Source organism: Glycine max, chromosome 2 (genome assembly GCF_000004515.6).
Source record: "Glycine max cultivar Williams 82 chromosome 2, Glycine_max_v4.0, whole genome shotgun sequence".
In the NCBI taxonomy this organism is placed as follows: domain Eukaryota; kingdom Viridiplantae; phylum Streptophyta; class Magnoliopsida; order Fabales; family Fabaceae; genus Glycine; species Glycine max.
Window position 1 is genome coordinate 44,117,699 of NC_016089.4, and position 27,083 is coordinate 44,144,781.

The 27,083-nt window shown below is 31.0% G+C and overlaps 4 protein-coding genes across 5 annotated transcripts; 2 read left to right on the forward strand and 2 right to left on the reverse strand.

Moving 5' to 3' along the window:
* The first annotated feature begins 3,338 nt into the window (after nucleotides 1-3,338).
* LOC100780385 (protein GRAVITROPIC IN THE LIGHT 1) lies at nucleotides 3,339-5,704 on the forward strand. The gene is made up of 2 exons (XM_003518294.5): nucleotides 3,339-3,712; nucleotides 4,169-5,704. Exons 1-2 carry the CDS (start codon nucleotides 3,604-3,606, stop codon nucleotides 5,494-5,496), a joined length of 1,437 nt encoding a protein of 478 aa, XP_003518342.2. The 5' UTR covers nucleotides 3,339-3,603; the 3' UTR covers nucleotides 5,497-5,704.
* A 656-nt stretch (nucleotides 5,705-6,360) lies between these two features.
* Nucleotides 6,361-7,307, reverse strand: LOC102659778 (transcription repressor OFP17). The gene has a single exon (XM_014769364.3). The coding sequence runs from the start codon at nucleotides 7,093-7,095 to the stop codon at nucleotides 6,538-6,540; it is 558 nt and encodes a 185-aa protein (XP_014624850.1). The 5' UTR covers nucleotides 7,096-7,307; the 3' UTR covers nucleotides 6,361-6,537.
* Nucleotides 7,308-11,999: 4,692 nt separating this feature from the next.
* Nucleotides 12,000-13,611, forward strand: LOC100780926 (transcription repressor OFP1). The gene has a single exon (XM_003518295.5). It carries the CDS (start codon nucleotides 12,334-12,336, stop codon nucleotides 13,483-13,485), a length of 1,152 nt encoding a protein of 383 aa, XP_003518343.1. The 5' UTR covers nucleotides 12,000-12,333; the 3' UTR covers nucleotides 13,486-13,611.
* A 3,471-nt stretch (nucleotides 13,612-17,082) lies between these two features.
* WNK12 (with no lysine kinase 12) lies at nucleotides 17,083-22,492 on the reverse strand. 2 transcript variants are annotated; one of them, NM_001249107.1, is made up of 8 exons: nucleotides 21,721-21,771; nucleotides 21,072-21,337; nucleotides 20,453-20,676; nucleotides 20,192-20,349; nucleotides 19,808-20,111; nucleotides 19,322-19,657; nucleotides 17,583-18,007; nucleotides 17,527-17,550 (listed from the first exon to the last, which is right to left on the reverse strand). In NM_001249107.1, the coding sequence occupies exons 1-8, from the start codon at nucleotides 21,769-21,771 to the stop codon at nucleotides 17,527-17,529; spliced, it is 1,788 nt and encodes a 595-aa protein (NP_001236036.1). The 2 variants fall into 2 exon arrangements, with proteins under 2 accessions (XP_006574320.1, NP_001236036.1); XM_006574257.4 differs by having other exon boundaries at nucleotides 17,083-18,007; nucleotides 21,721-22,492.
* Between the last annotated feature and the right edge of the window lie 4,591 nt (nucleotides 22,493-27,083).

Genomic DNA, 27,083 nt, shown 5'->3' on the forward strand with positions numbered 1-27,083 from the left:
GATCTTTCAAACCCAAAATGAATAGAAATTAATAGTATATTACTATGTAGACATTTCTAGTTTTATGGGAAAGTACAAAGAGGATGTATTAGGTTAAGATTTTAAAAGATTATTTTGACATAAAGAATTTTATGAATTTTAAAATACTTTGTAAGAATGTAATGATTTTTAATATATTTTTAAAAGACTTTTAGATTTAGAATTTTGTAGTTTAGATTTTAATGCATTTATAAAATATGAATTTATAATATCTAAAATGATATTATTGATTTTTAAGGACTTTGTAGATTTTTAAAAAATATTGATAGAGATCTTTGAAGTTTTTTCACCTAATATTTTTAATAAAATCCATTCTATAAAAAGAACCTTAAACATGTTATATAACAAATTAGTTTTCTTCTTGTCAAAAAAATAAAATAAATCAATTTCTCTTAGCATATTTATAAACACAATAGCTTCATTCTTATTAAATCATCAATAATATTAATTGTATAAAAATTATATTCCGCAATGTCTACTCGTAGCAATCATTCTCACATTAATAGTCCACCAAACAAAAAAGAAAGATGTCTCACAATTGTTTCATTTATAGATGTATAAAAATTATTTATATATTTATCCGCTTATACACAAGTCAATTTCTCAAGTTTATTAAAAATAAACATGTAATTAAGATGTCCCAAATTTAAAGAATTGCGAGAATCTCTCATGTCACTTGTTCCACTACATGTTATCCACATGTCCAAAAGGAGTAAAAAAATTATGAATACTTACTGCTTTTAACCAAAAGATAATAGATTATGTATGAAAAAGAAAAATATGTGAAATGACAAGAAAAAAGAAATTCTCATGAAATCCATCCTAATTTTTTTTTTATCGAAATCTATATATTTTTGAATATCACCAAACTTCTTTTAAAGTTGTAAAAAATCTTAATAAGGTACCAACTAATTTTATTAAATTCTTTAAAAAATCATAAATATCTTGATTGAATATCACAAGATTTATTTCCATTATTTAAAAATCTTGATTAAATATCTTAAAATTTTTTTACATTTTTTTAAATCCTAATTGAATACGGTCTCTTAAATTACAATTGATTTGATAAAATAGTGTATGCACGGACCATCTAAAAAAATACACCATTATTTACTTTGACCAATTTATTAAATTTTATAAAAATTATTTAAAAGTCATATTTTTTATATAATTTTTAATTAGTTGACACCGTGAATGCATGAAAATTAAACTTGTGATTTATGTGAGTGTTTGAATTCATATTGAATAATCTAAAATCATAGTAAAATATTAATTAATATAATTTTAGGTAAACATTCACGTATTTATTCCAATGTTGGAAAATTAACTTTTTGTCTAAGATAAATTTTGACTTGAAATAACTTGAACTGTATTTTATTTTAGATAAAAAAATTGTATACTAAATTATATTATTAACTTGTTTTAGAACTAAACTTTAAATATAAATCAACTCACATTAAATTAATAATAACTCAAATTAATTTTACAGACATTTATTCAAAAACACACATACATAATAGGTCTAGTGATGAAGAAAAAAGTGAAAATTTATGAATTTGAATCATTTTACAAACAAAAACTAACAATACTAAAACTAATATTTATTAATAAAAAAACTCAAAAACATACTTAATGAAATAATATGACACCACGTGTATAAAAAACATGTGTTATATATTAATTACTAATAAGCCCTACATGATTCGTATCAATATTATACACATTTTTTTTATGTGCACAAAAGATATTTCTTAACGACAGTCAAGAGTAGTTTCTTTTGACTATCTAAAAATCACTAAAATTCAGATTGTCAGGAATTGAATCTCATATGATATCTGCATCTGTTAACTACAGTGGATTATACAAACATTATTTTTTTACTTCAAAGTAACTGTAACATTACGCACGCGAGTAAATAAAGTTTAAGAGAATAACTTTAAAAAGAAAATGATAAGGGAAACGGCGTCGTAGTGTTGGTATTAACGAGGTTTGTTTAATAGCTGAGGAAGGTTCACGCGCAAACAGTTGAACGGTTATGATTGCTTGTTCTGACTATCAACGGAATCAGTCACTTGCACTGCATCTGCATAGAGATCCATGATTTCGAAAGAAACCAAACAAGTAGTAACAACCTCGCGTGCCATATTATTTCTTTATCATTTCATTGTTTTTTTTTCAAACTTTGTTGGCTCATATCATTGACATGGCCAAGTACTCCTTCGGTGAGGTTTAACATTTTTACACAATTATTAAAAATATAATTAATATTTTAAATTTTATAAAATGTATCATATAACTTTCTAATACTTTGTTTGATTTTTATTGTAAGATATAACTAATTAATAAATTAATATTAAGAAAAATTATTAATTTAATTAATAATATTAGATTTACCTTAAATTGATATATATATATATATATATATATATATATATATATATATATATATATATATATATTAAAATTATCCTTATGAATAAAACTAATAAACATTATTAATTTATATTTTTTTTCACTGTCATGTAATTTAAGACTAACTTTAATTGATGATATTTTTGTGAAAAAAGAATTAATAGAAAAGATGTTTTAAATTACATTTTCTCTTATTTATTAATACTAAGTAACAACTAGTACTTTTTACCAAAAGTATTCTATGAAAAATGTTATTTAGTGTTTCATTGGTTTTTTAAAACCACAATTAATTTATAACATATTATTTTTGTTAAAACTTTATATAAAGTGAAATAGAGGAAAAATAACTCTCAGCAATAGGATTAAATTAGATCAAACTCACATTTAAATATAATATGAAAGCTTATGTTAGAAATTTTACATCAATTAGTTATATGATTAAAATATAATAGTATATAAGATAGTTTTTATTTTTTTATTATAAATATTAATTGTTAGTTTGTTAATTTTTATTACCAGAAAATATCAATTTTTTTTCTTTTTCTTAACTATCATTTTGAAGATGATTTTATAAGATTAAGTATGTGATTGAATGAATGTTAATAAAATTAATTTTAGTTAAAATTATTTTAAAATAATATGATTCAATTTGGATATTTTTGTTATAAAATTAAATTAAAAATAAAATTTAATACATAGTTTTAGATTCAATAAAAAAAAATCAAAATTACTTCAATTAAAAAACATTTGTTTCATGGACGTGAAACCAAAAACACGCACTAAATTAAATTCAAATTCACGTTCGAAGAGGCTTCATTTTTGGTACTACATTGCGCGTGTCCCTTCCTGCAATGCATGTACATCTACACACTAACACACACCTTTTTTCTCTCTCCATTCTGTGAAGAAAATCTTTCAGTTTTTTTGAAACAGTACAGATTAAGATTCCCTTTCCCGGTTCTCAGTTCTCACCCCTTTCCCAAACACCCAAAATAATAATAAAAAAACATCACAATAATAAATAAACAATGACTTTCTCGCGTTTCACAGAAAGCTAACAACGCTAACACGCACGTATATGTATCTATCTATGTGTGTGTTAGTGTGTATTGTGTAATGTGTATTCAATCACTCTAAGTTTCAAACTTTCAAATGTCAGAGAGACAGAAGATGGTGCCAACCAGCACTGAACTCCAACCGAGAGCACCTTGCAACCTTGTACTGTTCCTCTCTGCTCCTCCAACTACACTTCCACTTTCTGGTTAGATTTTGGCTTCACATTGTTGCTTTCCTTTCAAACTCAAATGGGGTTTGCCTTTTTTTTAGGGGTGTTTTTGATTTTTAGTGTTGCCAAGTTTGAATGTAACAATGTGTCCTTTTGAGTTCTGAAATGTGCCCTTAAGAGTAAAAATCTTGCCTTTGCACTTGCTGCATGAAATTTAATAATAAATAAAAAGCATCTGCATGTTTTTAATATCCTACTTGCCACCACTACCAGGTTTTTGTGCCTGAAATCTTGGTTCTGGTTGGGTTATTGGGGGTGTGCAATGTGGCTAGAAAAACCCTTTTCATCGAATGCATTTTGAGTGAGTGTTTTTCTTATTTTTTTTAATCTAGATTTTGTAGAGTGTTTACTTGTTTGTTGAAGCAAGGATCACTGTTGGATTCGATCTGTATGAGTTTAAGGTTTGATATTTATTTACCATGGAGTGCTCAGATACTAAGCCTGTGAAACCAAGCTCAAATAATATATCAGAAATGGTGTACAAGTTTGCCAAAGTTTGTAAATTGAAGTCTATTGGGGTGTTCTCTTCCGAAATCCCCAATCTCCCTCACTTGCAAAGATCCATTTGCAATGAGACCCTTCTGAGTGAAAACAGCAGTGAGGAGAACAGATGCTATGACCAAAAAGTGCATCCCCACCCCATTGAAGTTCCTGCCAAAGAGAATGCTTGTGCTTGTTTGGAGGTCATGAGGAAGATGTTTGATGCTGTTTCGGTGTTGAAATTGGCATACCTTCAGCTTCAGCAGGCTCATATCCCTTATGACCCTCAGAAGATTGTTGCAGCTGATGACCTTGTTGTTGCTGAGCTTGAGAAGCTTTGCAAGTTCAAGCGCGAATATGCGCAGAAACACTGCAAGAAAGTGAGGTTCAATGCCGCACGTTCTGCTCCTTTGATGGCTGAAATTGTGGCCAAAGAGGCACTTTTGGGGAAGCTTAAGTCTCAGAACAGTGCCAAAGATTCTGAGATTCTTCGGTTGTGGCGGGAGCTGCAAGATTTGGAGATGGGGAATAAAAATCTGAGCGAGAAGATCAAGCAGATAAGTTCAGAGAAAAGGAGAGCAGGTGTTTTGAGTGTTACTAAGTTTCAGGATGTCTTCAATGCTGCTTCAAAGTCCATTCATGATTTTGCAAAACCGCTGATTAGCTTGATGAAAGCTTCGGGCTGGGACCTTGATAGGGCAGCAAGTTCCATTGAGAATGGTGCTGTTTATTCCAAAAGGTGTGACAAGAAGTATGCTTTTGAGGCCTACATTGCGCGCAGAATGTTTCATGGGATTGTGTTAACCTCTTATGATGTGAGTGATATTATGAAGTTTGGTGACCCTTTTGATGCACTGATGGAAAATCCACATTCAGATTTTGCCAAATTTTGTCAAGCAAAGTACCTTCTTGTTGTGCATCCGAAAATGGAAGAGTCATTCTTTGGCAATTTGGATCACCGAACATTCATAATGAGTGGCAAGCACCCTAGAACCGAGTTCTATCAGTTGTTTGCTAAAATGGCAAAATGGGTTTGGGTTTTACTTGGATATGCTGTGTCAATAGATCCCGAAGCAACCCTGTTTTCGGTGAGTAGAGGAAGTGCGTTCTCCAGCTTGTTCATGGAATCTGTTGAGGAAGAAAAGGAGAGTGCAATTCTTTCAGATGAAGATGAAGAAAGAGCGACACACAAAGTTCAGTTTATGATCATGCCCGGGTTTCAAATTGGAAATATGGTGGTGAAGTCTCGAGTTTATATCTCGAAACATTCTTCAAGCTAAATGGTGGACCTTTTAACTGGTAATTCAGCTAACAGAACCAAATAATTTTTGTACTAGAGAGTTCTTTTAATGGTACCTTAGCTAGTCAAGATAACCATGACTACTAGGTTATGCTAGAACTTCACCCACCAGTTCTATGTTTGTAATCTTTCCTATTAATTTGAGACCTGAGATATGTAGTAGTTACATTACAGTGGTCTTAAATTTCTTTCTGCACTGTATTTTTTTAAAACCTTTCAAATTTCTCTCTAAACTGTAAATATGTGTGCATCTAAAACTGCCTTTCATGAATGCACTCTAGTTTATTCCGTGGTCATCACTCATCAGTGGTGCTACAAATTACTTTTGGCTTTTATGTAATCACCCTTACCAAGGTGAAACTCTAATTCAGATAGTAGATCAACACCCAAAGCACCTAAGAAACAGTATCCAAGTTTTGTCCTTAGTTTATCTCTTTTCAATCATAATATATTAGGGTAATATCTTGTTCTTAAACTGTTGTTGATGTATTAATCTTTTGTACGGATGTTTATTTACTATGCTTATGTATGTGACAACATGCTGTTATTAGTATATGTAGGGATCATATTGGAGACTCGAAACGCAATGGAATAGAATGATTTGAGATTTTTTCTTTTATTTTAAAAAATGCCAATTGCAGTTTCCTGACTTGTGTTCATATTTGCAAGTACATGCTAGAAGTCTTAATATGGGTTCATCCTCAATGCTAATCTTGATAGTTGCCAAAAAGACAAAAGAAGCAAAATCTGAATTCAGTTTTTCAAACCAAATCAGGAATCGGATTTATATGAAAAGGCAATAGTTATAAACCAAAGGTGTTGAGACTTTTGGACAATCAGTTATTTCCTCAAAACTAAGGATGAATAAATCAAGATAAATCATTTCATTAAATATTTTATATAAATTGCATTCATAGATTGCACACATCCAATTTTATGGGAACACCCAATTGAAAATTATAGTTAGAAAAAATTAATATCTATTATTCTATTTATTCCCTCACACTTTCTCCTTAGGCCTTCACTTGGAACTGTCACCTTCCTCACTATCCGGAGAAAACAAGTCCTTACAAAGCTCTCCATAAAATCTACTAACTAAATCAATGAACACAGGACACCTAAGGTTCTTCCAACAATATAGAAGTTCCTCCACATCCATCAAGTCCCTGGTCTTCCCTTCTTCCACAATCATCTCCACCAAATAGTTCTCAAAACTCCTGCATGCATCTTCTACCTCCTGCCTCGAAGCCTCCATCTTCTCTGCCCCGTGAGCCATCACACAAGCCGGGGTAAGTGGCGAAGGAAAGAACGGAGTTTCATGCACATTGGAGGGACTCTTGAGTCCTTGCAATGTGTCCGCGTGCTTAGATTTCTTGGGTGAACGAAACACGGATTGCAACAAGGAAGACATTATAGTTGGTTTTCTTGGGAAGGCCTTAGGGAATGTGGACTTGTGAGCACGGAACTTGAGAGCTCTTATAAACAAATATTTCTTGGGTTTAAGTCTGAAAAATAATAATAGTTTTTTGCATGGCTTGAGAAGCTTGGATTTAAAGACACCCAATGCTTTCCCTTTCATCTCTAACAAGTAAAGAGAGGAGTGATGCTGAAGAAAGTGGAGTGCTTTAGTGTGCTACTTTAGGGTGGTGGCTTTGTTGCTTGTGATTACTATTCTAGGTGGATGAGGATGTTTGTTGGAACCTAAGTTTGTTGTTAACTCGGAGAGAATGAGGTTGTGATGTTGGTTAGAGAAAGAGAGAGAGAGAGAGGAAGTCTATTGGTGTGTTGAGAGGGGTGTGAGGTCTTTAATAAGTTATGCTTATTATTGAATAGTTAGTTGGTGAGTGTGGGTTTCACGTCTTATTGTGATGTGGCATTGGATAAAAATTGGCATAGCAGTGGCATGAAATATGTTACCAAGACAATATACGCGTTAAGGGAATGAATCAGTGCTGTCTTTAACTGTACTATGAGTCTATGACCATTGATTTGAAAAAGAAAAGAAGAAACATTTTATTTATTGTCATCAACATTCTGATCTCTCACATGTATATGAGTATATGCGGAGTTTCAATCATGAATGTAGTAGAATTCTTCATTGCTCTATGACTTCTAGGATAATGTACACAAATTATGAGAAAATTTGTGTGTGTGTGTGGGCCAATTTGAATGTTTTGTTTTACCAAAAGTGAACTTATGACATGGTTTTTATTATTTTCATAAAATACTCTTTCTAACCATTAGTAGTTGTTTGGAAAAGCGTTAGTGTGTTACACTCACGTTGAACAGAAAAATACGCGTTCCAATGCAGACACGCCAAAGCAACTAGTTACATCTAGTTCAAAACAAAACACTAAAGAAAAGTATTCAAACATATTTTTAAAAAAATGGTTAATCATATTATTTATGTGAAATATCACAAATTTTGTTAATAATTATTTTTTTTCTTCAAATAACTTGATTGATAATCTTTAATAACACCTTTCCCCTCGAATCTAAAATATTGCTTAAAAGATTCAAATCTAGTTCTCCTTACACCAACATGTTGGTAATAAAAAAAAATTCTCCTTTTACTACAAGATATATTAAATTATTATTAGAGTGGTGCTATTTATTATGAACAAAAGTTGCACAAAAGGATGACCTTGACCAATGTTCCTTTTTAAACTAAATGTAAAATCAGATTTAGCAAAAAGAACAAGGCCTTCGTGAAGTTATAAGAATATGTTTGTTTCATACTTATTAGCATTTTTCTTATAATTAACAGTCCAAATACATGGTTTAATTATATCTTTTTCTTCTATAAAAGCTTAAACAAACGCCCTAGTCTTTCTAAGAATATGTTTAGCTTTATAGCAAAGGATATTAGGTGAGATATAATTGGAGTTAGTGGAGTTGTTGGGTGAAAGGATTTCCGGCTTTGTCTTGAGTGTTGTCTCTCTTCTTATTTTATTTCCCTGGCATTTTGTTGGTCAATGAATAAGAAATATAGAGTAAAGTTAGATATCAGATAAGTGAAATTATTATTATTATATTAAACAAATGCTAATTTTTAGCAGAATTGCAGAAGAGAACTAAATTTCAAAAATGTTAATTATGCTGAAAACTGTTATTGATATAAATGAGCCAACTAGGATGAATTTTTCTTTTCTTTTCTTTTTCCCACGTTTACGACGAAACTATATAATTGGAATCATTTACAACCTTATTGGGCTTGAAATAAACTGTTCAAACAGGCTCGATCACTTACATGAAAGGTATGGGCCTTTCTATTTATACCTCCCTTCTCTGTCCTATCCCCTCTTCTCATTCCACGTTTCGGGTGTGTTTTAGTTAAGCTAATTTATAGTTTCTATATTCCAAATGTGATTGCTTCATTCTCAATGAGTTTATAAACACATTAGGCTATGTTTAGATTAAAGTTTGAAAATCTAAGAAAATCTAACTCAGTTCATTAAATATGGTGTGCGAATATTATAAATCTTCTTGTACCGTATTTAATTCTTACAAATAAAAAAAATTAAAGTTTGAAAAGTACAATAAACAATTCTAATACAACAAATAAAAAAATTGTTGTTTCTAGTCTAATAATACTTTTAGACTCAACTTTAATCTAAATATACACTTAGTAGTTGACATCTCTATCCTCATCTCTGTTGTCTTTGAGTGTGGCTGCTGAAACAACTTATTTTAACCTAAGTTGGTAGATTTATCATAAACTAATTTCTGAAACTTTAGATTAATATATTTCAAAAACTAAATTTCAGAAGTATTAAAGGAAATTTAATCTTCCATAAACAAATTTCTGGAAGTCATGTATAAAGCACAAAAGGGATTATTGACAGCTAGGACGAAATGTACAAGCACAGAATGTGAAAAGCTTTTGGTCAATAGGAGTAATCCTTCCCTCTAGTAGGTCAGTCAGTCTTTAAATTAGTTCCAGTATGCCGCTATCTTTCAAGTTTCATCCCTTAATTGCCTTATCCTTTTATTTTATTTTTTCTGTTGCAAGTGTAAATCAACTGATTGTTTGGATCTTCTCGCTGTAACTAGTAATAGGTTTATCTGATGGAAAGTAGTTTTCAGAAATATTAATTTCAGAAATGTGTTAAATATATTAAAAAAAACTCAAATAATTGGTTTTCAGAAGGAGTATTTTTGAGGAAAAAAAATTAAAAAATAGGAAAGAGATGAAAAGAGATAGATACAAATAATATTCATGACATTACATAGTTATCTAAAGACACTGGGCTGGCATACTTAAAAGATATAGGGGACATGCTAGGTGCACCCAGCAACATTACTGGTGCACCCAGCAATTAGGTGAATGGGCAAAATTGTCCTTGTGCCAAAGTTTGAAAATAAAATTAATTTAAAAAAAAATAATTCTTTTCTCCGGAACAAGGTTCTTCCGGTAGAATAAATTGTTCATCCAGAAGAACCTTCTTCCAGAGAAGTTACTGGAAGAAGAACTTCTTCCGATAGCTTCTCCGGAGGAAGAAATTATTTTTTTTTAAATTAGTTTTATTTTCAAACTTTGATATAAGGACAATTTTGCTCATTCATCTAATTACTGGATGCACCAGTAATGTTGCTTGGGTGCACCTAGCATGTCCCAAGATATAGCCATATATTGGGCCTGTAAGAGAGATGGACAACCAGACCATAGTAGCTTGACACAACAAGACTACATCCAAAACTTTTTCCAACCTTCATTTGTATTCCAGAAGCCCAATCTGAAATACGAGTTGCTTTTTTTTTTTTTTTATCTATGGAAATTTAGGTGAGTTTCATCAGGAGCTTACCACCAGAGCTTACCACCACGAGGACATGCTCTAAGATTTAATGAACACTTACATATCCTTACATATTATCTACCAACAAGGTTCATTAAGATATCATCACATTGACAATAACAATCGAACCATTTCATTGTGAAATATGAATTAATTCGATTAATCTTTTGTTGGTCAAGATCTGGTCTTAATTTTCCTGCAAAAATATTAAATAAAGGAAACGAATCTAAGACTTGAGAGATGTTTAAGGCAGCACTAAGCATGTGGGGGATTATGGATAAAAAGAGAAAGAATGTCATGATTCCTAAAGCCAAGAATTGGGGGATAAATGAATCAGCACCCATAACAAAAAATGGTTCTCATCATGATTACTTGTTGAAGGTCAAATACATATATATACACCCCCGGCCAGACAGAGCGTGGAGAACCGGATCATGAGATTCAATCCTTCAACTGCCAGCAAAAATATTGGTAGGCACTCAGAGCAGTCCAGACAAAACAAAGAAAAAAAAATGCGTAAGCAAGCAAGGAAATAAAAGCATGCAATCTTGTTGCATAGTAATATAATGACTTGTTATGTACATAGTGTGTGTAGAGACTTCAACCATAATGAAAAGCCTATGATACATACACGCTTTTAGCATGCAACTTTTTGACATACCGTGTATCTTGGATTGTGAAATCTATGGGGGGACACTTCAACCAATCTAGTAGGTGCCATTTTAAATTTTTGTTAAAATACTTTTTCTTTCCTTAAATTCAAATTCAATTATATAATGCTAATATAAACTAAATTAGTAGTGACACTGCAAACTTGGCTATCTTGGGTGCCTAACACCTTAGTTATACCGCATTAAATTGTGGAGTAATTTGTGAAAGTACTATATTTCTTTGTTTGGGATCTATTATAGTATAATAATCTATCCATTTTGAACCTATCAAAAACCATGAAACCAGTGATGATCCCTAAACATATGGGTCTCGAATCTCATGTCCTCTCCTGTTAATATTTTATATACAAATATTAATTAATATACTTAAAACACTAGTTAAAAATATAAAATGAGAAATATTTTTATTGAGAAAATCCTATTTTATATTCATTCGGAATAGTTGAGTATCGGCGTTTTTTTAAAATTTATTATTAATTCATGCTAGGATTTTAAGCGTCCAAATGTAAAGTTTAATTATGATACATTGTTAATGTAAATATTTTCAAATAGTTAATTAATTAGAAATTACTTTATATCTAACTTTTAAGTTAATAATTAAATTTAAAATTTAATTACACTTTTAGTCTTCTTACTATAATCATTTTGCAATTTTGATCTCCACTAATTTTTTAAGAGAAATCTCCACTACTTTAATCACATAGTTTTAATATATCCGTTAATTTAACATTTAATATTTAATAGAAATCTCACTAAAAAATATTTAATAGAAATGTTGATGTAACACTGTTGTAAAGTCATGTGAGCACTAATGCACAACGCCATTAACATTTCTTTTAAATATAGAATGTCAAATTAAGAAATAGACCAAGTACTAAAATTAAACTTTATAATCTCAGCATTCCAATCAATTTCTTAAATATATTTTGGGCGTCCCCTTTTTTCATAATGATGAATAGTGTGTGTTACGGAATGTTTCTTATATACAACTATATTACACTTGTTAAAATGGAATTGATTAGCTTAGACGAGCGTGAACATAGAAAACCAATAATGTTGTAGTAATACAAACAGTACGAGCTTTGTGCATGTTTGCTGGTAAGCAATCATGAGAGAAAGTAATTTGGTGGACAAACTTGGTCCCTTGCTTTCATGCTAGAGACTTTAATTTGGACCACCAACTTTTTTTTTTCTTTCTTTCTTTTTATTCTTCCTGTTATAAACCAATCTTTCTGGCTTTATTCATCTTCCATTTCATCTTGAATGAATTGGAAACACATCTGAAAGGCATCACAATAAAGAAACACAAAGAAAAACTTAGAGAGAGCAAGTGTTTGTGTCATTTCTCTGATGGGTAACAACAGGTTCAAGTTATCAGATATGATACCAAATGCTTGGTTTTACAAGCTGAAAGACATGAGCAAATCAAGGAAGAGAAATGGTTCTCATGCTATGAAGAGTAAAGTGTCTTCACCACCAACAACAACAACATCACAAAGGTCGCTGCCAAGATATTCACACTATTTCTCCACTGAGCCTATTAGAGCTGGTAAGCTATACAACACTCCCATTCACACCAAAGACTTGGACATGCCATTCACTGATTCACCTAGAAGGTCTTCCAAGAGAAGGGCTAGGAGAAAAACCATCTACAAGCCTTCTCCCACCGTTGTTTCGTCCTCTTTCATTCCCTCTTCCGGCTATGACTCCGCGAATCATTGGATCAAGCCATGCCAGGTTCAGTCACCAGATTATGATGTGTCTTCAGCTGAAAGCTCTTCTGAGTCTGATCTTCATGAGTATGCTTATTCAGAGTCTGAATGTGACAGCTTTTCTGTTCCTGATTTGCTTAATGGAATGGACACTAATTGCAGCTGCAGAGTTAGCTCTTCCACTAATGACATCATCATTGACATGAACAGTGAGTCCTTCCTTGGGAATCCGGAAAAGCAAGATGGGTTTGATGCAATTTCACAGCTTGGTCTTGCTCCAATATTGACAAGGCCAGTGAAGTTTGATGATAAGGTCATCGAAGCCGCTGAGGTGAGAAGTTCAACTGATTTGGATGAAATGCAGGATGATCAGTCTTTCTCAATTGAGATTAACAAAGAGGAAAGCATTAGAACTCAAAGGAGGAGGAAAAGCAATCATAGAAAGCCCTTTGCTAATTCTGCAGGCATAAGGCTTAGAGTCAATTCTCCAAAACTTGCAAGCAGAAAAGTTCAAGCATGTGCAAGAAGGAGTGTGTCATCCACTGCAAGCAAAGGTTCAAGGAGTACAGGCTTTCCAGATGGATTTGCTGTTGTTAAGTCCTCATTTGATCCACAAAGTGACTTCAGGGAGTCAATGGTGGAGATGATTGTGGAGAACAATATCCGCGCATCGAAGGATTTGGAGGACTTACTTGCTTGCTACCTTTCCCTCAATTCAAGTGAATACCATGATCTCATTGTTAAGGCATTTGAGCAAATTTGGTTTGACTTGGCTCAACTAAGAATGTAAAGATCTTATTGTTATCCAATGCATATTTATAATCTTGTAACTATCACCAGTCTTTTGATCAACTTCTGTTCTGAATTATCAGAAATTTGGTATCCTCATATAAAGAATATCCTCAAGTTTTGACAACCTTAAATGTGCCAAGAAACATTGAATTTGTGTTAAGAATCAATTGATTTTCTCACTTGCTTTAGAATTTTGATATGGGTTGCGTAAACTGTTTCCACTCTCCACTATATGATTCAAAATCTCTAGCTGGATTACCTGATGACTGCAAACAAGTGACAGAAACACTTGCTGAATTCCCTTGCTACTTCCTTTCCACTGTTGTCACTATTTGAGTTGTTTTGGATATTCTGTAGTGTCAAACTCAAATGTCAGTTAAATGTCTTTTTGACATGCAAAAACAGCTTCTACAATCTAGAGCTCAATGTCAGTTTTTTTAAGTTCTTTTCTGCAACCTAGCATACCAGACTCCACAAACAGAAAAACCAAAAATAAAAAACAGCTCTCTCTGTATCTAATTATCTTTAGTTGTGCGGTTTGACAAATTACTCCAATTGTGGAAAAGTTAGTTCTGCAGTATAAACAAGTTACACAGGAAAAAATAAATTGACCAAGTGTTTTTTTGACACGAATTTGACAAAGTGTTCCTTTAGATAAAAATATGATTATTCACATCTCTATGAAATAGGTAATGACTATTCTTTACAGAAAGTCTCTAATTATATAGGAAATTTGTGACAAGAAGCCCTGTAGCAGATTCTCATTTCCTTTAGCAATGGTGTTAGAACTTGGAAATTGTATCAACCGCAATTAGTGGCAAGCGATCATACAATTATGGTTGCTGATATGTCATGAATCAGAAAGGTATACATTCCCTATAAGAAAAATTGCCATCCACATTGTCAATGATAAATCAGTCAAATGCACTAGATAACATTGCAATGATGTCGTCAATTCTGTTTTCGGGGTCATATGAAAGCAAATTGAATGAGATATGAAAGCAAATTGAATGAGATATGAAAGTTCCTCATAATGTAACTCTCTTTTCTGGCTACTTATATCAACTAATAGCCCTGAATGACATAAAACATGGTAGGTCTTCACAAAAAACTATGATAATTTTAAGATCGGTAGCGACCATAAATGTTTTTTAGTCAACGTTTTAGTAAAGATATTTCCCTCAATACAAGAATATTTCATAAATATTGGAAAGTTAGGTTGCTCCCAGACAAGTAGCATATACCTTCTATACATTAAATTTTTACCATCTTGGGCAAACTAAATTGATGTGGTACCCTTGTACTCTTTACTCGAGCAATGTTACACCCTTATGAAAGATCCTCTTATTAATTCACCTAGCATCAAAAAGACATTATATAAAAAGTAAATGCATTTAATATGTGTTTGATTTCTAAGCAGTCTAAAAACATTTATACTATCAAAAAATTAAAAATCACAGTATTATTTTTAAAAAAATTATTATAAAAATTAACAAATTTATGATTTATGAGTAGATATCAAAATAAAACTCTTTATATAATCTTTTTCTTAACTTAGATATATTATTTCACTGAGAGTCAATGATAAATTCTATTAAAATTTATTTAAGGGATTAATTTTTTTTAACATGTTTTTTCATATATGTGAATATCAAATTCTTGATCACATGTTTAAGGAATAATATTTTTTATCAATCATGTGTTAGACCATGTTAATCTTTACACAATCAATACTTACACTATTGACTCCTTTATTATTTTGAAAAGATAAGTAGTATTGAATATATTTTTTATTTAGTAAATAGAAGGATTAATAGAAAGATCTTGAACTAAAATAATTATTCTCTTTAACCCCCTCCTTTTACTTGATTTGGGCACCAGAGTTAAATGTATTGGCTGGAATGGTATGAAAAATATGTGGGACATGAAGTTGAGTTTGGAAGCATGATAGACGAGAATGAATGTGGAATATTTGCTGCTTTCATTCATCACAAATTGATGATGATGCATAATCTATCAAACCATCATAAAGGTGCAGAAATATTTATGTCATAGTACGTGGGTGGGGTTAATTGGAGACGTTAATAGACCAGGAAAAAAGAATAATTGATTATTAGTACCATTATTGATTATTCTGAAAATCTTACAATATTACTGATAAAGATTAATTTTGTCAGAAGAATATGCATGGTTGTTTAATTTTAATTTAAGGACAAGGATAAGGGAGAGAAAATTAGAGGAGGGCTTGATTAAGAAAATTTGAAGACTTCTAGCTTAGATGGGAGCTACACCTACACGATCAATCTCTTCACATACAGAAAATTAATCATTTCTGGTCATGTTTCTTGAAAAATCTACTAGAGCGTGGATTAATTCTAGATTGCTCCAATTCACCTGAGTTTGAAGTACTGTGTGGAACCCAAGTTTAAAAATTCAAGCAGCATTGACATTTGAAACCACAACATACCTTTCCACACTATAAAATGAGCTTATGATAAAGTTTACTCTCTATTGTATGAACAGACTCGATCTAAAACATCATTATTCCACGATGATCCAATATTATTAAGCTTCACGATCAAGGGACATATAAACACCATAGATTTATTCAAATATGCATATCTACAATTAATCATAGCCTAGAAAATAACGCCATGCTGCATCTAACAAATGAGACAAGCGATAGTGATACAGCTCCACACCATTCATAATTTGAGTACATTAGTCATAATGTGGTTCATCATTATAAATCTCTCTTTTTGGTACATATTATAAATACATCATTTTACCATAAGTAAATTCTTAGGATAGATTAAAATGGTCAAACGAAGGATGTCGCTTTTGGATTCAAAATTAATGATTATTTGATATTTATCTTTAGCTTTTTCATCTAAGTGCTATAACCCCTGGTGTGAAATAGTGCAACTCGAAACCCTAGCAATAAAACTAGGCACATGAACACTCTACAGAGTTATTATATGGATACTCAGCCAGCTTTAGCAACTAGCTATTTTCACAATTGTTCCGAGAGGAGCAGCGCTTGAGATGAAAATCAAAATTTAAATCTAAATATATGAGGTTTGGGAAATGGAAATGGCTATTATTCCTTTATTTCTTGCTTCTTTAGTTAATTTATGGGTAAGGTCAATCAATCAAATTTTTTTATTTTATAGATAAAGCCAATCAATTAAGATTAATATTTGATTTTATGTTAATGGTCAATCATAAGTAGGGATCAAATCGTTACTACAATAATGCTGACATTAACATCTGTCTCTTTGATCTTAAAAGATTGATTTTTTAGAATTTTTTTTATTTCTTATATACCTCTTCATATTTTCGTTATTTAATTATTACTTCCACCTTACTTACAAATTGTCAATTATTCATTTTTCACATTTTATTTGAAATCTAAATAGATTAATTTTTATTTGAAATTTCTCCTCTAATTTTTTTATGCATGCATGATTAAATTGGACAAATTTGATCGAGTATCAACAATCACATCTAAAACTTCTAAATTGATTGCTATGGACAAAGTTCATGTCACAATAACAATGCCACAAACAAACTACGTATACACACATGACCTCTGTTAGAAAAAAGTTTTGCCACATGGCTCTTTGAATTTTATAACTGATAGCAAAAGCAAAGGGCTCACATACAATCATCTTTAACAACATACAAATCAGTGTATGTTCCAAAAATGAGAAAGCAACTAGTAAAACAAACCACTGGCATAGTGAATCTTAATCCTAGCTTGTCGACCAGCTGCATCTCCTTTCATTTCCATGCATCTACAGAAATAGTAGAGCTTGTTGGTCCAGCATCTTGGGAAAAGTTCTCCATCGCCTAAAATCATTTTTTGTTCAGCACACTCCATAATCTATACACATAATCACATTCATCTGAACCTAACTCCCAAACAGTGTATATTTTCCTATCTTAGTGGCCAAATATAACACAGAAGGCTATGCATGCATCACATCTATTATTTTTCAATGTTTAAGAGACACTCATTTCTCAAAAAAATCATCTCTTAATTTTTCCTCCCTTGCCACTCCTTGGAGAGTTCTCATTTGGAGCAACACATACATGCTGTGACCTTTTTGTGGAAACATCACAAGGTGCCTGAAATCCAATATTCTCCACAGCACCAACTGTCTTGAATAACCTTCTTTTGTTCACCTCTTCAACCAGTGAACGGTGCAATAGTTGGCTCCTTATATCAATCAATGACCTGTTCCTTGTTAATCTATGATGATTGTTCATCATCATCTTGCTTTTACTAGTGAGAGGAACCTGTGATCCTACCATGAGTTTATATTGGTTGAAATTGCTCAAGTCTTCGCCTGAGGAAACCTTTTTGCCCTTGTTGTGACTCTTTGTGATGGGAAGTTTATCTTTTCTCAAAGATGGCACGTTGTACTCTTGATGATGATCATCCAGAGAATAGTAATTCAAGTTGGAATATGTCCCTTGTGAAGAGCATCGTGAACTGGTATCATCATGCAAATCATCTGCAATAATAGTTGGTCATGTTAGTGTGTTATACAGAGAACGACCAAAAATAGTTAAGCCATATACTTATTAAGCAAGTTTAGGGATTAGGGCCGGGGGATATGGGAAATTCTTTAAGTTCAAAATTCAAAATATTATATGGTCTTTTATTTTGTTACATAGATATGATATGGTCTAAACACGTTATATAAATTTAAAAAAAACACTTTATATAAATGCATAATATTTAGTTATTTACAAAAAAACATCGATTATTTCTTAGAAATGCATAATTACATGAGTACATAAATAACTATTCTTATAGATAAAAAAAATTATATTAATAATAGATGATGATCATAATTACCTAAAGTATATTTGTAATTATTAGGAATGTTTCCTAAAAATTTGAAGCCTTAAACAAATATATGAATCTTAATCTGCTGTCTTAAATTTTGGGGCCCTTAAGCTGCTGCCTCCTTGACCTTGAGGCAGCCTGGTGATCATAACATGAAGCCATAGTTACATATATTTCCTTGCCCCTATCTAAATATATTATTTCCCCTATGAAAAAGTCAAGAAAACTACATATTTTCCCCTAACTCATGTCAAAATGTCAAAGAAAGCATCAATAGTCTTATTAAAAAAGAAGTATTGACTTATATAATTGCCTACTATTTAATATAGCTTTAGTTGACCAAAAAAAAAAAATAGCTTTAAGAATCCAGATGAGAAGATAAAGTCATACACAAGTTTAGTCGCAATCAAAGTTTCAAAGTATCAGAACTGTATGGCAAATATATAAGACAATTTTTTTAAAAAAATATATGAATAAAATAAACTAGCTAGAGGCTCCCCAGACACGTATTTAGGTACATCGTATGCGTATTGCATCAATACGTACAACACCGATACTTTGTCATTTTTAGAGTATACTTAGGCTTCATAACTGTATTAGATTTTAAACTAGACTCTTCTTTCAATTATTCACAAAAATTGAAATTGAAATAAGAGAGGATTAGGGAAGTGGGTGGAAGACATGTTATCAGGCAGGCTATACCAGTATACCCTTTCTAAAAATATTATTTGTAGGATTTCATAACACCATGTTCCCTACATGCAGTAGTTAACTAGTTATGTGCTAAAGAAAATTGTTATTCCATGTCAATCTCTATGTGACACCTGATCAAATTTTTTAATTTACAAGAAAGAATTAATAACATTCAACTGCGTGTTATGTTCTGAACTAGACGCGACCGCCTAATATTCAATCAGTGGAGCTATTAAATAGGACATCCACAACATCATTAGAGAAATGGACCAAGAATACATACCATGGAGCCAATAATATCCACTTGATATTTCCTCAGCTTTGCTGACTAAATCTGACATTGATTCTTGGAACGATGAACTAGAAGAGAACGAGCGGAAATGATGATGAGGTTCATCATCATCACAATCATCATCCAGATAATTGAATGTGTGGAAGGCATCTGAACAACTACTTTGCCTTCTGTGAGGTAGCAGAGCAGATATCTCTCTGTCAATCATATTTGCAATCTCAAAAGGCTCCCAATCTGCAATCTCCAACTCTTTCACCATCTCGGTTGCAACATCAATAGGTGTGTCAGATAATATGTCAAAGGGAAAAAATACATTTCTAGCAGAACCTGCACAAAGAATATGTAAAACATGACTAATAAATAGTTTAGTGTTCAAATCTCAAGAAGCATGTACTTAGAGTCTTGGTCAATTTTAAGAGAATTTTTTACTTAAAATGAACCAAGTAGATATTGCAAGTTAAGAAAAAGATTACAAACCATCCTTATCAGAAATTTGCACTTTGAGAAAGATAGTGTCATCTTCAGGGTTCAGCTTCCCTATCACTTTCATTCCAGTCCTAGGAAGATCATCACTTAATTGCAGTTTCTCCATCTCATTGACATTCAAAAATGGTTTCTGAATTGCAAATTTCTTTGTTGATGATGGATCATCAGACACAAGAAAAGGGTCAAGCAACAATTCTTTTGCTGATGGTCTCTTTTCTGCAGGTACCAAGCATCTTCCAATAAATCTTTGTGCTTCCATGTCTTCAATCCGGAAAAAAGCCATTGGTAGTTTTCCCTGAAATATAAAATGCTACCTCTAAATAAAAATTTAGCTTTACATATATCCTGAAAACTTACACTAGAATCTGAACTTACCGATGTCACTTTCTTGTAGATTTGTGCTGGATTAGAACATTCACTATATGGATATTCAGATGTGAGCATTTCCAGAACACACATGCCAAATGAATATACATCAGCAAGTTCATTGTATTCTTCCTCATACAATTCTGGTGCCATGAACTCAGGAGTGCCTAGCACAAAAAGAGAAAATTTTATTTGACAATAATAAATAGTAGCAGTTTCTTAGTACAGTACTTGCAAGTGTGCAACACTTATTGGAATCATAGTGAGTACCTATAACACTATGTGCTAATTGGGAACCGCGAAGAATTGCAGCCAGTCCCAGATCACCAATTTTTACTTGTCCAAGATGACCATTGACAAATATGTTATCACATTTGAGGTCCCTATGGATCACTGGTGGATCATGGCAATGTAGATAAACAAGACCTTGCAAGATTTGGCAAGCCCAATTCTTTATAGCTTGTATGTTGACACGTTTATAATTCTTCCTGTATCTGCACATGCCAGAAAATTATCAGTTATTTTTTTAGGTAAACCTAGGGTATCCCTTGCCAGGAGTTAAATACTAATTTCTCAAGATACTGAGATAAATTATCAGTGAATGAAATGTATATTGCAACTTTGTACTTTTACATGCTTTATGAAAACCATCAGTTATTTCATAAAACATATAAAACCAGAAAGTTGCAATATACATTATAGTCTCGTTTCTTTTCTGTTCTCTTATAAGTGTCTATTAACTATAAACTGTTAAAATTTTCAATAGCTTCACTTGTATGAAACAAAATCCATGTGATGACTTAGTCCTAAGTAGCCTAATTTTTGTAAGGTACTACAATATGGGACTGCAGTAATTGGCTAAGTTATAGTTGGAAAGGAAGTTAGTTACTCTCTCAGTGACCCAGATGTGAACAATTCTGTGATAAAGTTGAAGGCCCTGTTATCAATATCAATCCAAGAAGTGTAGAATCTTATGATGGACTGATGCTTGAGGGTACTGAGGAGATGAACCTCTGAGTAAAGCCGCTGCAAATCGTCCGGCGTGCGAAGCGCCTCGTTGAGTCTGACCTGGTTCCATGCTACCTCAATTCCAAGCACCTCATCGATTGCTTTGTACACTGTCTTCATTGCCCCTTTTCCAAGAACATCTCCAAACTAATAATCAATCACAAGCAACACATAACGTGTCACATAAGAAACAGTGTCTCAATCATTTACAATCCATAACACATACAGTTTTAGAAACACACTGTTTCTCCTTAACTTAATACAATTTTAGGAGATTATTTATCAAAGTCTAATGGTAACTAAATAGCACATGGCTTAAACTTTCTTACAATACTAACCATGTGAACAAAAATGGCAAAAAAATTATGTCTCATCTAAAAATAACACGTACATAATACCTTTGTACCCCAAAACAAAGGGGGGGGGGGGGGGGGGGGGTATATTTTTTCCCCTATGCACAACATAAATAAACATAACAAATGGCACAAGAAATGGAATGAAAGCAGAGAAAAACAGGGGTTAGAACTTACCCTGCCATACCGACCAGTTGGGTCGGTTTCCACATAACAATTTTCTCCCATGTTTGATTCGTATTTATATGCACCAACTTCGCAACCACCTCTTATATTTATTGAAACACTATAATTTTTTTACGCTGCAACTTAATTGTGCAGACTGCAGAGAAGAACAAGAAGGGAAAAAAATGAAAGCAGAACAAAATTTCAATATGGTATTATCCTATATCCTAGGCTTTCCTTCATGATTTACGTGAGAGAAGATCCCAAAAAATAGCCAGAAAAGTCTAGAATAGTCAATGCTCTGCATCATTTTTCCCATGCTCACAACCGTACATGTTAAGTGGTTATAGTCCTTAGCAACCATTTGATTTTGTTTTTCTCGTTTCTTGTTCTATTTGAAAACGAAAGTTACAAAGGGGAGGGAGAGAAAGTGGTGCACGGTGTGATTGGATGGGAGAATAAGCAGATACTATTTAACAAGGAAAGTGACAGGTTCGTGTCAAAGTACCCCTTTTTGATTCAGGGTATTAGCAGGGGATTTGTGGCAGGTAAGAGTTTGGGACAGGGTCAGTTTTGGGCATTCACAAGGCACAAAGAATGGTTGGCATAGATAAGAGAAAGCACTAAGGCACGGAACTTGAAGAATCTGTGGACCCTCTTTGATGTAATCATTGGTGGGAAACAGAGGAAGAAGATGCAAAAAAACAGAGTGAGGAGATGCAGGGGAGGTAACAATTACAGGGGAGAAATGAAGTTGTGAAGGTGGTGATTTGTTGTTGTTGTCAGATTGTAAGTATATTTTATAATGAATAATGGTTGGTGATATGATGTTCATATGATAATAATAATAATAATAATAATAATAATAATAATAATAATAATAATAATAATAATAATAAAGAGAGTAGAACTATAGAGCATGATGATGTCAGCTAGGGTTGGTGGTGGGAACCTCTTTGTAACTTACTTGGCAGCATTGAGGGTGGGGCCAGTGAGTGGAGAAAGACAATTTGTAAAATGCTCTGTCAGCATTTAACTTCTCTAGCTTTGATTTTGAATTATATGCATTCTCCAATTTTGGTTTTATATATATTAATGTTAGTTAATGTTAATGCAAAATTATACCTTGTTTTGATTAATGTTTAATTATATGAATTTAATTGAATATATTAATGGAAGAAATCTTTTTTTTATATATATTATCATTCAATTATATAAGTGGAAATTATTAATTTTTTAATAATTACTTTAAAAATTATATAAGATTATTTTAATTAATTGATGGTAGAAAAGTATTTAATTGTATAAATGATTTTACTACCTTAAAAAATTATACTCAGACTTAACATATCATATTTTATTCTATTTTTGTTTGAATGAACATTTTAATATTTTTATAGGCCACAAATATTTTTACCAAAGACTATCCTATTCCTATTCAAGTTATAATAATAATATGTGTGACAACACTCTTCCCTACTATCATATTTGAGACTTTATTTCAATTTTGTTTGAAATTTTTTTTTCCAAAAAAATTATGAATAAATTTAAAATACATGTTTAAAATTATTGAATAAAACAAGCATCCCCCCCCCCCCCCCCCTTTAAATTTTAAAGTGGATAATAGGGAATTAACTATTTTTGATATTGAAAGTTGTAAAAAGAAGGAACATAAAAAGAATGTCCTTGGAAAAGTTCATTTATAATTACTCACTTTTATTAAGAGATTCATTTATCTTTTAGAGAAATAGAATGTAAATTTTAAAATTAAAAAGAAAATTAGTGCAATGTATGGATTAATCTAAAAGTGAAGAGTATAATTTATCCTTAATATCATCATCAAATATATATTTACTTTAAACATTAAAAGGTTTATTAGTCAGGTATTTTTAGTTTATTTTTTTTTCTATTAATCAATCATAAATTACTTTAGTATGAATTTTAAAATAATTACTATAAAAATTAATAAACTTATCTTTGATAGTTTATAATTAGATAGCAGTATATAAAAAATTACAGCGTCAACGTATATATTATTTTCTCCAATTTAAAATAGTGTTAGATTTAGTAAATATTTTTTTATTTGTAAGAAACCATAAAATTAGAACATAAATGCATAAAAAAATAAGTAAAATTAATTAAACAATAAAACATATAAATATATATCAATTGAAAGATGTGAAAATTTGTAGCTTGGTAAGAAGAATGCAATTTTGGGACGACAAAGTTGATTTTAGTGAGTGGAATGTGGAATAATGTTACCCCACCACTTACTCTGGATGCTAGTCCTATCCTATGCCCATCAGACTTTTATGGTAGCTCTGTGTGTCACTCTGATATCCATTTCCCCATCTTTTATTGTCGTCCAGAGTAATACGTGCTTAAATATGTTTTTGTTTGTGTAAAATGAGTGAATTTTCTTCTGATCTGTGTAAAAGTGTTTTTTACTTTCGCTTATCTAAAGTCTAAAATCTGTATTTTTGGTTCTTATTATCATAAAACATCCGTTAATTTGAATATTTGAAGAGATTTTTTTATTATTATTATTAATAGTCTTATTCAATTCAAGCATCATGGTTTTTCTAAAAGATAGTCGTAGATTGTAAGAAAAAAGAAGAGAGATTTAATATTATATCAAATTTTATCCGATATATTTCAGATTTCTATCTAAATTCTGAAGCTTAATGACTTATATTCCACCATGTGTTTTTGAATTGTCATAGTTGGTGCTGGTTGAATCAATGAATCTGAGTCCTCGATCTGTTCTTGTTATTCGCGTAATGGCAGAGTTACGCTATGGTAGGGAATATTGTTATTTTCTTTTATTTTACTTCTATTAATTTTATAATATAACTATCCTAAATAAATATTTGGCTAAACTAATTATCTGATTTTTTATTGGTGATATACATTTAAAAATCAATATCTCCAAAAAAAAATAATCAATCCTTATACATTTTTATAGGAACTAAAATTTAATTTCTTTTATATGAAGATTGATTTTTAAGTAAGTGTATCCTATATATAATATAATATAATATAAGGATCAAATAATTAATTTATCCTTTTTGTTACTCTACCTAAACATATAAGAATTTTTCATATTTTAGATTCTTTGTAGTGATACTAATACTAAAATAGTAAATACTAAAATGTTCAAGCTGTGTGAGTTGGTGTGAAAGTTGGTACAAATTGTTTTGTTCCTTTTACTTTTCATTGGATTGGTTTAATTTGTATAGATAGGACCATTGTTACTAAGGGTCCCCTCAGAGATCACAAATCTATTTACAATTAAGTAGGAATTGAATTTATTCTAAAAAGTACCATATAAGATGTATTTTCATTAATCCCTAAAAAAAGATGTAATTTCATTCATATCATTTCATAAGATGCCATGTTCAACTTTGATCATGTTTTGGATAACTGATGGGTCAAGATCCGATTTTCCACCTTAAGTGATCCTAGATAGGACTTAAAAAAGGCTATTCCAATAGCATGATCGAAAGTGAATAAGATCTAAGAAATTTTTCTCTCCTTCAAAAGCAAATACAGAATAATGAATTTTTTTCCTAAAAAAAAGAATAATGAATATTGTTCTTGACTCAAATAAAGAACCCGTAAATTTTATTCGCTTTTAGTTATGCTGTCACATGACCCAAAACTAATTGTACCAAAGTACCACCTAGGCAACTGGGGGTAAATGGCATTTTACATAATTGAACAAAGGGAAAAAGAAAGTAAAGAAAATGAGTGAAATATATATTTTATGTCCTCCTCCCTTCACATAAGTCAATCTTATATCTTCTAAAGAAATAAAATGTTAATTTAAAAAAATAATTTTTAATTAGAAGATATATACATTAATAATATAAAATAATTTTACATTATTAAATTTATTAACTTTTATAATAATCATCTTAAAAATTATTATAAAAATGATTTTTAATTAATTGATAATATATAAACGTTTTAATGCACGAGTTCCCTTTGAAAGTTTTTTTTAATGTGTTTAAACTTTAAAGTAGTGTTTTGAAAGCTAACATTTTAACATCTTATACATATGCAGTATGTTTAATTTAATTTTTTACTAATAAATATCCGGTATATTGTGTGTGTGTGTGTGTATATATATATATATAAATGAATTATAAAAATATAAATTTTAGAATATTTAAGAGACATATTTTATTAGAAATAAAAAATATAAATTAAAAAAATACATGCATTATGCTGGTAGAGTGGTACTCTTCCTTGGGTGAATGTTATATAAATAATAATTGTATTTGTACATACAATTTTTCTAAAAGAAAGTTTATACAATAAAAAGATATATAAGTATCTTAAATAAAATAATTGATAAGAAGAGAAAGATAAATGCAATTACTTAATCAGGATGTTTTGATAGCGTAAAAAGAATTGTATTATCATTTAATTATGAATTATTATACATTATAATTAAATTTATTGATTTTTATATTAACTATCTTATAGTCATTCCTAAGATGTATGAAAAATTGAATTGACAATGCATGAGAATTAACTAAAACAATAGTATGATAAAATTTTCGTATACATTTATTATCTATAACTAATAAAGATGATACTAACATCTTTTTGAGGCAAAAAGATGATACTAACTTTTAATATATGTACTCATTTCTCGACATACTAGATCTGTATTGTAATCTCACACTCTAATTTCACCTCTTTTTTTTAATAATGTTGCGTTATAAATTAATTACTCTCATTCTACTAATTTTACCAAAAGATTAAAAATGTGGATAGACATACAATAATATTAATTTGTGTTTTCGTTAGTATAAATAATATAATTCTTTAATCATTCTTTTGTGACTTCATTCTGTTTGTTAGCAGACATGCTTGTATTGTTTGAGTTGATTTCGTCTTTGTTTGTCCCATGTACATATAAAGAACTATCAGAAAGAACAGTAATAAGTGGCTGGCAAAGTGCCACCATTTCTAAGTCAAAACATATCAACAACAAGAAGGACAATAATGAAGTAAGTTAATTAAGTTGGACAACTTCAGAAAAGGATCTTCAACTCTAATATCTTAATCTTAGAACCTGTACGGAACCTTGGCCTAATTAGTCTGTCTCTTGTTACTCTCAATGGATATATTATTTAATATGATAATTCATAATATGTATCCAAATAGAATATATAGCAGTTAGCACTTGACACACTCGTTTATCCACGAATAACTTTTTTCTTATCTTGTCGTAAGTCATTGTTAGAGTCTTTCACTTTCACAAGTTTTGATTTTTTAATAGGTTATTGAACTAATTATTAATCTACAATTTAGTCATATTTAAAACACTCTCTCTCCAAAAATATATTATATGAAAATCATCA

What these genes read in the sequence shown, in the direction of transcription:
- LOC100780385 (XM_003518294.5), top strand. Translation starts at nt 3,604, where the DNA reads ATGTCAGAGAGACAGAAGATGGTGCCAACCAGCACTGAACTCCAACCG. An exon ending in AACTACACTTCCACTTTCTG is followed by an intron (nt 3,713 to 4,168) that starts GTTAGATTTTGG and finishes TGGAGTGCTCAG; the next exon opens with ATACTAAGCCTGTGAAACCA.
- LOC102659778 (XM_014769364.3), bottom strand. Translation starts at nt 7,095, where the DNA reads ATGAAAGGGAAAGCATTGGGTGTCTTTAAATCCAAGCTTCTCAAGCCA.
- LOC100780926 (XM_003518295.5), top strand. Translation starts at nt 12,334, where the DNA reads ATGGGTAACAACAGGTTCAAGTTATCAGATATGATACCAAATGCTTGG.
- WNK12 (XM_006574257.4), bottom strand. Translation starts at nt 21,771, where the DNA reads ATGGGAGAAAATTGTTATGTGGAAACCGACCCAACTGGTCGGTATGGC. An exon ending in TCTACAAGAAAGTGACATCG is followed by an intron (nt 20,112 to 20,191) that starts GTAAGTTCAGAT and finishes TTTATATTTCAG; the next exon opens with GGAAAACTACCAATGGCTTT. An exon ending in TGGATATTATTGGCTCCATG is followed by an intron (nt 18,008 to 19,321) that starts GTATGTATTCTT and finishes CTATTATTGCAG; the next exon opens with ATGATTTGCATGATGATACC.